Source organism: Lipotes vexillifer, unplaced genomic scaffold, assembly GCF_000442215.2.
Source record: "Lipotes vexillifer unplaced genomic scaffold, Lipotes_vexillifer_v1.1 scaffold675, whole genome shotgun sequence".
Classification (NCBI taxonomy): Eukaryota; Metazoa; Chordata; class Mammalia; order Artiodactyla; family Lipotidae; genus Lipotes; species Lipotes vexillifer.
In genome coordinates, this window is record NW_006794000.1 from 823,493 (window position 1) to 835,013 (window position 11,521).

The 11,521-nt window shown below is 34.0% G+C and overlaps 1 protein-coding gene across 2 annotated transcripts in view; it reads left to right on the forward strand.

The window, feature by feature from the left end:
* The window catches only part of TMPRSS15 (transmembrane serine protease 15), a 129,620-nt gene that overhangs the window by 72,440 nt on the left and 45,659 nt on the right, over window positions 1-11,521 (forward strand). For both annotated transcript variants that reach the window (XM_007466971.1, XM_007466972.1), the window contains 2 exons: window positions 757-879; window positions 2,891-3,031. In XM_007466971.1, the coding sequence (XP_007467033.1) occupies window positions 757-879; window positions 2,891-3,031 (264 nt within the window). The remainder of the gene's footprint in view (window positions 1-756; window positions 880-2,890; window positions 3,032-11,521) is intronic.

Sequence of the window (11,521 nt, forward strand, 5' to 3'; positions counted from 1 at the left end):
GAGATAATTGTTCCCTGTATTACACATTGAATTTGATATACGTACGTACATCTGTACACAGTAAATAATTGAATAAATGGATCTACTTCTCAAAAAAAAGTGTAGAAAATAAAGGCTTAGATGTCATTACTATGTTGATGAAATGATTTCCTTAAGAGTGAATGAGAACACTCACGCAGAATGAGGAAAGAGCCTAGAACAAAATCTAAAGACTAAATCTTTTAAGGGATCAATAAAGAACAAGGAGTGTTTATTGTTACTAAGGCTAGTAATTTTGTTTTGTTTTGTTCCAAAAGGAACTACCATCATATGACACATCTAAATAATGGCAACAATTACTTAAAGAAATATTAAAGTTTAGTTGCCCTACAAATTGCATTTTAATCACCTCGTTTTCCTCTGCATTTAGTTGTGGAAATAAAATAAATGGAAATAGAATATTCACATCTTTGACATTCATAAATTTTAGATTGTAGGAGTAAAAGGCTATTGGCAAGCTTTGATTAAATTATTCCATTTTATATGAAATAAAGCAAATTCAATTACAGTAAATTATTTCATATTTAGTTGAAATTTTACTACATATATTCTGGAATAGACAAAATGTTTCTTCACACACACAAACAGCTTGGAATATTGGTTTATATAAAATGAAATAAATCTTTGAAAGTAATTTGAAATTCTCAAGAGATTGAAGCTTTGAAGAGGAATCAAAAGAACTATGTTTAAACTATGTTGTTATTTATTACTTTTAAGGTGTTTGGAATTTAAATGCACAAAAGGGAAAAAATATTCAGCTTCACTTTCAAGCATTTGACTTAGAAAATATTGCAGATGTTGTTGAAATCAGAGATGGTGAAGATGATTCCTTGCTCTTAGGTAAGTCTCCAGTTTAAATATTGTGAAGGTTGTATGTTAAATATATGTGAAGGCTCTTAGGTAAGTCTCCAGTTTAAATATTGTGAAGGTTAAATACTGGACTGATGGAGAGAGCATTTCTCAATAAATGTAGTCACTCTTTTACAACTAGCAAAGTGAAATTACAGCAGTAGAGTAACATGTCAAACTGTATGTCACGCTTCCAATATGGGGAGTGTTTACAATGATGACAGAATGGTATTTTTCTGAAGCATTCTTGGCAAACGAGGATTCATAGTTTTGGGTCAGCAGTTCCTACCAGCTGATATTAATTTACTAAAATAAGCATTACACTTTAGAGACTAAAAGCTAAGAACATCCATTATGCAGTTTTCTATGCATTATGTGTACATCGTATTTCCAAAGATAGCTATTATATTATGCTTTATTTCACTTCAAACTAGAGGAACAATTGTGTTTGTTATGCAAAATTTTTAAATGCTTTTTACTTTGTGTTTCACTATTACTTTGATTGTCTTTGTCTCTAGTACTAGCTGCTTCTATATAAGTATCTGAGAATAAGTCAGAAGTTGAGCAAGTTGATTTTTCCCTAACATCTGTTGATCATTAATTTTTTTAAATAGACATGGGGGAAAGTGTTCTATTCTAGAGGAAATTATTATACCTAGATCATAAAATACATGTTAATATAATAAAAATCTATCAAGTATAATGGCTAATATCTTGCTCAATTACTACCAATTTTTAAGAAAGAAGTGTCTCTTGATAAGTCATGCACTGAACTATGAAAATACATGAAATGTCAACTGGAATGCAGAAACAGCACACTTTACAAGTAAAAGTGTTTTATCTAACTGTGCTTTAGACCTGTATTAATTATTTCCTATAAAATCCGGCCAGATAGCTATGCAATCACATGAACACTGCAACCAGTGGATGAAGACTCCAAAGGGCATGCTCTATAGCAATGAAGGAGCAGTGTGGTGGAGAGGGTTCCCCAGCCATACTAATCAGTCACCATTATGTAGGCTCTTCAGAAAAATCCCACAAAGTTCTAAAGTACAAGTTTCCTGGGAGAGGATTTTGAGAGCCACACACAGAACAAATAACAATGAAAGTCTCGGTGGGGTGAGGAGCCTTGTGCTAGCAAGAACTGAGGAACTTCAAATTTGATTTTCAAAACAGTTATAAACACATTTTGAGTAGTTTTTCCATTTTCAGTTTACTCTGTCTTTCTAATAAAAACTTCAGTGTTCTCATGATCTAAGAAAAATCAATTTTTATCATTTCACCTCTTAGTATTTCCATCAATCACGGAAAAGTAAATACAAATTCCAAAAGGATCTCAGAATCATCCTTTTCAAATATGTGGGTGAGAAGTTCTTTTGATACAGAATCACTTTCAAGGATTCCAATATATAAAATATTTAATAAGATGAATGTATTTTTAAATTAACTGAAGTCTTTAGTTTTTAATAAAGAATATTTTATTCTTTATGAAACCCTCAAAGCCCAGGGATTAGAGGGAAAAAAATTGAAAACCATCATTTAGGTTTATATTATCTGTCTCTAATTAATTTATCTTTCAGATTAGGTTAGTGATTTAATTTATAAAAAATATCAAATAAATTTAGACAAAAATTTATTAAGGGAGACTATAAGCTCTGTTATTTTATAAGGGTCTTTAAAAACAGGCAAACAATTATTTTTCTGTGATAACATGAGCTTTGAATAGTAGTGATGCAAAGCCAGACAATATTATGAGTAATTCATCATTAAATTATAGAGCTGCAGAAACCTTAAGTAATACTGGAAAAGATCAGTAGAGAAGTTGGCTTTCCTAGAAGCAGTGCCTAAAATGTAAGAGAGTGTATGCATTTACTTACATGTGGTGCTTCCTGAGCAAGCCAGGCTGCATGTTGCATACATGTGGGAGACAGAACTGAGAAAAAGGGTATATTCCTTCTAGAGTCAAAGGATCATCTCACTGATTATTCTTTTTTTTGAGCAGCTGTGTACACAGGGTCTGGTCCAGTAAAGGACGTGTTCTCAACCACCAACAGAATGACTGTGCTTTTTATCACTGATGATGTGATGGCAAAAGGGGGATTTAAAGCAAATTTCACTACTGGCTATCACTTGGGGATTCCAGGTAAGTGCACTCGGGATTACATACTGCCTTGTAACTTTTGGAGCAAAACAGTAGAAACATACAGGAGGGGAGATTTGTTCAAGATGGTGGAGAAGAAAGACGTGTGCTCACTCCCTCTTGCAAGAGCACCAGAATCACAGCTAACTTCTGAACAGTCACTAAGAGGAAGACACTGGAACTCACTAAAAAAAATACCCCACATATAAAGACAAAGGAGAAGCTGCAATGAGACAGTAGGAGGGGCACAATCACAAAATCAAATCCCATAACTGCTGGGTGGGTGACTCACAAACTGGAGAACAACCACAGGAGTCCACCCACTGGAGTGATGGCTCTGAGCCCTTGTCAGGCTTCCCAATCTGGGGGTCTGGCAATGGGAGGAGGAATTCCCAGAGAATCACACTTGAAGGCACAGAGTCCCAGGCAGGATAAACACAAGGAGAAACACACTGAGACTCATAGTAATCAAATTGGCAATTTTTTTTTTCTTACATCTTTATTGGAGTATAACTGCTTTATAATAGTGTGTTAGTTTCTGCTTTATAACAAAGTGAATCAATTATACATATACATATGTTCCCATATCTCTTCCCTCTTGTGTCTCCCTCCCTCCCACCCTCCCTATCCCACCCCTCTAGGTGGTCACAAAGCACCAAGCTGATCTCCCTGTGCTTTGCCGTTGCTTACCACTAGCTATCTATTTTACATTTGGTAGTGTATATATGTCCATTCCACTCTCTCACTTTGTCACAGCTTACCCTTCCCGCTCCCCATATCCTCAAGTCCATTCTCTAGTAGGTCTGTATCTTTATTCCTGTCTTACCCCTATGTTCTTCATGACATTTTTTTTCTTAAATTTCATATATATGTGTTAGCATACGGTATTTGTATTTCTCTTTGACTTACTTCACTCCGTATGACAGACTTTAGGTCCATCCACCTCACTAATAATAGCTCAGTTTCATTTCTTTTTATGGCCGAGTAATATTCCATTGTATATATGTGCCACATCTTCTTTATCCATTCATCTGATGGTGGACACTTAGGTTGTTTCCATCTCTGGGCTATTGTAAATAGAGCTGCAATGAACATTTTGGTACATGACTCTTTTTGAATTATGGTTTTCTCAGGGTATATGCCCAGTAGTGGGATTGCTGGGTCATATGGTAGTTCTATTTGTAGTTTTTTAAGCAACCTCCACACTGTTCTCCATAGCGGCTGTACCAATTCAGGGCAAATATTAAAGACAAAGAAAAATTATTAAAAGCAACAAGGGAAAAACGACCAATAACATACAAGGGAACTCCCATAAGGTTAACAGCTGAATTCTCAGCAGAAAAACTACAAGTGGCACTATATATTTAAAGTGATGAAAGGGAAGAACCTACAACCAAGATTACTCTACCCAGCAAGGATCTCAGTCAAATTGAATGGAGATTTCACAAGCTTTACAGACAAGCAAAAGCTAAGAGAATTCAGCACCACAAAACCAGCTCTACAACAAACGCTGAAGGAACTTCTCTAAGTGGGAAACACAAGAGAAGAAAAAAACCTACAAAAACAAACCCCAAACAATTAAGAAAATGGTAATAGGAACACACATATTGATAATTACCTTAAATGTGAATGGATTGAATGATCCAACCAAAAGACACAGGCTCACTGAATGGATACAAAAACAAGACTGTATATACGCTATCTATAAGAGACCCACTTCAGACCTAGGGACACATACAGACTGAAAGTGGGGGGATGGAAAATGATATTCCATGCAAATGGAAATCAAAAGAAAGCTGGAGTAGCAATAGTCATATCAGATAAAATAGACTTTAAAATAAAGAATGTTACAAGAGACAAGGAAAGACACTACATAATGAACAAGGGATCAATACAAGAAGAAGATATAACATTATAAATATTTATGCACCTAACATAGGAGCACCTCAGTACATAAGGTAAGTGCTAACAGCTATAAAAGAGGAAACCAACAGTAACACAATAATAGTGGGGGATTTTAACACCTCACTTACACCAATGGACAGATCATCCAGACAGAAAATTAATAAGGAAACACAAGCTTTAAATGACACAACAGACCAGATAGATTTAACTGATATTTATAGGACATTACATCCAAAAACAACAGAATAAACTTTCTTCTCAAGTGCACATAGAACATTCTACAGGGTAAATCACATCTTGGGTCACATCAAGCCTTAGTAAATTTAAGAAAATTGAAATCATATCAAGCATCTTTTTGGACCACTATGCTATGAGATTATAAATCACTTACAGGGAGAAAAACATAAAAAAAACACAAACACATGGAGGCTAAACAATACGTTACTAAATAACCAAGAGATCACTGAAGAAATCAAAGAGGAAATAAAAAAATACCTCGAGACAAAAGACAAGGAAAACATGACGATCCAAAACCTATGGGATGCAGCAAAAGCAGTTTTAAGAGGGAAGTTTACAGCAATACAATCTTACCTCAAAAGACAAAAAAAAAAAGTCACAAATAAACAATTTAACCTTACACCTAAAGGAACTAAAGAAAGAACAAGCAAAACCCATAATTAGTAGAAGGAAAGAAATTATAAAGATCAGAGCAGAAATAAATAAAAGAGAAACATAGAAAACAATAGCAAAGATCAATAAAAGTAAAAGCAGGTTCCTTGAGAAGATAAACAAAATGGATAAACCTTTAGCCAGACTCATCAAGAAAAAGACAAAGATGACTCAAATCAATAAAATTAGAAATGAAAAAGGAGAAGTTACAATGTACACCACAGAAATAAAAAACATCATAAGAGACTACTACAAGCAACTCTATCCCAATAAAACGGACAACCTGGAAGAAATGGACAAATTCTTATAAAGGTATAACCTTCCAAGACTGAACCAAGACGAAATAGAATTTATGAACAGACCAATAAGAAGTAATGAAATTGACACTGTAATTAAAAGTCTTCCAACAAACAAAAGTCCAGGACCAAATGGCTTCACAGGTGAATTCTATCAAACATTTAGAGAAGAGCTAACACGCATCCTTCTCAAACTCTTCCAAAGAATTGCAGAGGAAGGAACACTCCCAAACTCATTCTACGAGGCCACCATCACCCTGATACCAAAACCAAAGATACTACAAAAATAAAAGTACAGACCAATATCACTGATGAATATAGATGCAAAAATCCTCAGCAAAATGTTAGCAAACAGAATCCAACAACACGTTAAAAGGATCATACACCATGATCAAGTGGGATTTATCCCAGGGATGCAAGGATTCTTCAATATATGTAAATCAATCTATGTGATACACCATATTAACAAACTGAAGGATAAAAACCACATGATCATATCAATCGATGCAGAAAAAGCTTTTGACAAAATTCAACACCAATTTATGATTAAAAACTCTCCAGAAAGTGGGCATAGAGGGAACCTACCTCAACATAATAAAGACCAAATACGACAAACCCACAGCAAACATCATCCTCAATGGTTGAAAACTGAAAGCATTTCCTCTAAGATCAGGAACACGACAACAGTGCCCACTCTTGCCACTGTTATTCAACATAGTTTTGGAAGTCCTGGCCATGGCAATCAGAGAAGAAAAAGAAATTAAAAGAATACAAATCGGAAAAGAAGAAGTAAAGCTGTCACTGTTTGCAGATGACATGATACTATACAGAGAAAATCCTAATGATGCCACCAGAAAACTACTAGAAGCAATCAATGAATTTGGTAAAGTTGCAGGATACAAAATTAATGCACAGAAATCTCTTGCATTCCTATACACTAACAATGAAAGATCCAAAAGAGAAATTAAGGAAACAATCCCATTCACCATTGCAACAAAAAGAATAAAATACTTAAGAATAAACCTACCTAAAGAGGTAAAAGACCAGTACTCAGAAAACTTTAAGACAATGATAAAAGAAATCAAAGATGATACAAACAGATGTAGAGATATACCATGTTCTTGGATTGGAAGAATAAATATTGTGAAAATGACTATACTACTCAAAGCGATCTACAGGTTCAACGCAATCCCTATCAAACTACCAATGGCATTTTTCACACAACTAGAACAAAAAATCTTAAAATTTGTGTGAAGACACAAAAGACCCCAAGTAACAAAAGCAATCTTGAGAGAAAAAAATGGAGCTGGAGGAATCAGACTTCCTGATTTCAGACTATACTGCAAAGCTACAGTAATCAAGACAATATGGTACTGGCACAAAAACAGAAATTTAGATCAATGGAACAGGATAGAAAGTCCAGAGATAAACCCACGCACCTATGGTTAACTAATCTATGACAAAGGAGGCAAGGATATACAATGCAGAAAAGACAGTCTCTTCAATAAGTGGTGCTGGGTTACCAAATGTAAAACCGATAGCTAGTGGGAAGCAGCTACATAGCACAGGGAGATCAGCTCAGTGTTTGATTCCATCTAGAGGGGTGGGATAGGGAGGGTGGGAGGGAGGGAAATGCAAGAGGGAAGAGATATGGGGATATATCTATATGTATAGCTGATTCACTTTGTTATAAAGCAGAAACTAACCACCATTGTAAAGCAATTATACTCCAATAAAGATGTTTAAAAAGTATAAAATTAAAATTAAAAAATAAGTGATGCAGGGAAAACTGGACAGCTACATGTAAAAGAATGAAATTAGAACACTTCCTAACCCCATACACAAAAATAAACTCAAAATGGATTAAAGACCTAAATGTAAGGCCAGAAACTATAAAGCTCTTAGAGGAAAACATAGGAAGAACACTCTATGACATAAATCACAGCAAGATCCTTTTTGACCCACCTCCTAGAGGAAGGGAAATAAAAACAAAAATAAACAAATGGACATAGTGAAATGTCAAAGCTTTTGCACAGCAAAGGAAACCATAAACAAGACAAAAAGACAACACTCAGAATGGGAGAAAATATTTACAAACAAATCAATAGACAAAGGATTAATCTCCAAAATATCTAAACAGCTCATGCAGCTCAATATTAAAAAAACAAGCAACCCAATCAAAACATGGGCAGAAGACCTAAATAGACATTTCTCCAAAGAAGACATACAGATGGCCAAGGGGCACATGAAAAGCTGCTCAACATCACTAATTATTAGAGAAATGCAAATCAAAACTACAATGAGGTATTACCTCACACCAGTTAGAATGGGCATCATCGGGAAATCTACAAACAACAAATGCTGGAGAGGGTGTGGAGAAAAGGGAACCCTCTTGCACTGTTGGTGGGAATGTAAATTGATACAGCCACTATGGAGAACAGTATGGAGGTTCCTTAAAAAACTAATAATAGAATTACCATATGACCCTGCAATCCCACTACTGGGCATACACCCAGAGAAAACCATAATTCAACACACACATGTACCAGAATGTTCATTACAGCACTATTTACAATAGTCAGGACATGGAAGCAACCTGAGTGTCCATGGACAGATGAATGGATAAAGAAAATGTGGTACATATACACAATGGAATATCACTCAGCCATAAAAAGGAATGAAACTGGGTCTTTTGTAGAGATGTGGATGGACCTAGAGACTGTCATACAGAGTGAAGTAAGTCAGAAAGAGAAAAACAAATATTGTATGCTAACACATATATGTGGAATCCAGAAAAATTGTACCAATGACCAGTTTGCAAGGCAGAAATAGAGACACAGATGTAGAGAACTAACGTGTGGACACCAAGGCGGGAAAGCAGGGGTGGTGGTAGGGGTGGATGAATTGGGAGATTGGGATTGACATATATACAATAATATGTATAAAATTGATAACTAATAAGAACCTTCTGTATCATGGAGCTATATAGATATATATGTAGATATAGATATAAATATTTTCATTCATATATGTAAAATATAGCTCTGCATTCAACAGTCTATAGAGAATTTTTATAGCTTGCTTCTCCCCTTGTACTATGATTTTTTTTAAATACTTCTGTCCCACAACTTAGTAGTTCTCTTTAGATGCAAATATGTCAGGAAAACAGAATACACATTCCTTCCTACATCTATCCTTCCTTTCCATAAGAAATTGTGGTCAGTTTGTCTTTAATTAAAATGTCTAGAAAAGAGGTAGTGTTGGAGCATTGTTCATCATCTGGCCTATTATCTGATCCTAGAATCATCTGTACAAATCTCTGCTCCTCTACTTACAACAGGCCTAAAACTTAGACTCCATGCCAGAAAGTTGTATGCTTTCAGCATTATTGCAAATATGAAAATTGACCTGTAGCTTATATACCCTCTGGCCCTGAAAATAAGTCATAACAATTGTTACTACCCAAGCTACTTAGGTGAGAGTAAGTGGTAGCCCAGCCAACTATGCTGTTCTTCAGAAGAATTTTGTGATGTTTTAGAAGCAGCTACTTATGATTTATAAGCAAAGTTGACATGAATCAATCAAAAAATCCATTAGTGAAGTAAACAATCAATTAATGAAGTATACAAACAAAAGATCAACTAAGGAAGTAAACAAACAAAAATATTAAGGCCTATGAAAGAACATACAGCACCAAAGGAAAGCAATAAAGACTTTTAGATCAACAGAAAATTGGAATTTATCTTAAAATAGAGTACATGAAAAATGAGAAAAATATAGAAAGTGATATGATTTATAATTATTTTAATTTATAAATGATATTATTTATTTTTAAATTATACTTATAATTATTTTTCAAAATAGCAAAAAAGAAAATATATTGACATGAAAATATAGTTATGTGTATAAATATATAATGTATAAATTATATATTATACATTATGTATAAATATAATGTATAAGATATATAGAGATAGAGAGAGATAGATATAATGTATAAAAATCAGAAATTAACTTAGAGGAGAAGTAAATCACTGCCTTGGAAAATATTAATCCAGACAATTTTCAGACTACCATTATGAATTGTCATTATTCTATCCCTATGGCCACCTTTGGGCAGAGGAATTGCTCGTTGAAACTCTACCACAACCAGATTATTATTTCTGACTTGATCAGAGGATTTTGTTAATGGTGTGAACTGCACAGTTTATTCTACACACCTATTCAAAAACTCTGGCACCAAAATATCACATTTTCACAAAAGTGCAGCACAAAAGCATGATCAAGTAAACAAAAACAATAGGTAAAGAGATGGAAAAATGTCGGAGTCTGTGATGGGCAAACAGGAAAAAGACCAACCCACACGATGAAAATAATAGAACCAGTTAAAACTAACACTGAAAGGTGTAATGGGAAAAAACGATATACTTTCTAGATCTGATTAAAGTGACTGAAAAATCATGAAGTTTTATGTTTTACTGTAAAAAATTTATAAGCAGAAATCAGTGTTGTAACATTTCCTGTTTAAAATTTTTAATTTCAAGAGGAAAATTTTTCAGCAAATTCTTTTTTACATCTTTATTAGGGTATAATTGCTTTACAATGGTGTGTTAGTTTCTGCTTTATAACAAAGTGAATCAGTTATACATATACATATGTTCTCATATCTCTTACCTCTTGCGTCTCCCTCCTTCCCACCCTCCCTATCCCACCCCTCCAGGTGGTCACAAAGCGCGGAGCTGATCTCCCTGTGCTATGTGGCTGCTTCCCACTAGCTATCTATTTTAGGTTTGGTAGTGTATATATGTCCATGTCTCTCTCTCGCTTTATCACTGCTTACCCTTCCCCCTCCCCATATCCTCAAGTCCATTCTCTAGTAGCTCTGTGTCTTTATTCCTGTCTTACCCCTAGGTTCTTCATGACATTTTTTTTTCTTAAACTCCCTATATATGTGTTAGCATACGGTATTTGTCTTTCTCTTTCTGACTTCAGCAAATTTTTTAAGGAGAATAAACAGAATCATTTTTCAAAGATGTCAAAAATCAGTTCAGCTTTATATTTTAGTCATTTTATGGTGAATATTTAAAAACAGCAGAGTGACATTTCTAAATTTTTGAGGAGAAACTTCTGCAATAAAAAATGTATAGACATCAATATCACTTGTATTTGAATGCAATAGAATTAAGTGCTCAGTTCTATAAAGTATTTTAAAATAGGGCAAGAAAATACGTAATAGTTACTCTCTTAGAGGGGAGGGTCTCCCAACTTTTTTTCAAGGATGTCATGGAAGGAACATTTGAGAAATACTATATATTTTTAAAATTTATTATAATTATATTTATTTATTTGTTATTACAATAAAATTTATTTTTCAACATTTATTTCTAGTAAGTATAAAAACACAAAATAAACTTAGAACTTGTAGCACATTATATTAACTGCTACTCTAATTAATTATTAGCTGTTTAATATTGTCCCATATGTATTCACCAAATTAAAATGAACTGCAAACATAAACTTTATTTTTTTTACTTTCTTTTTTTTATTGAAGTATAGTTGATTTATTATACTGTGTTAGCTTCAGGTGTACAGCACAGTGATTCAGTTATATATATATATATAT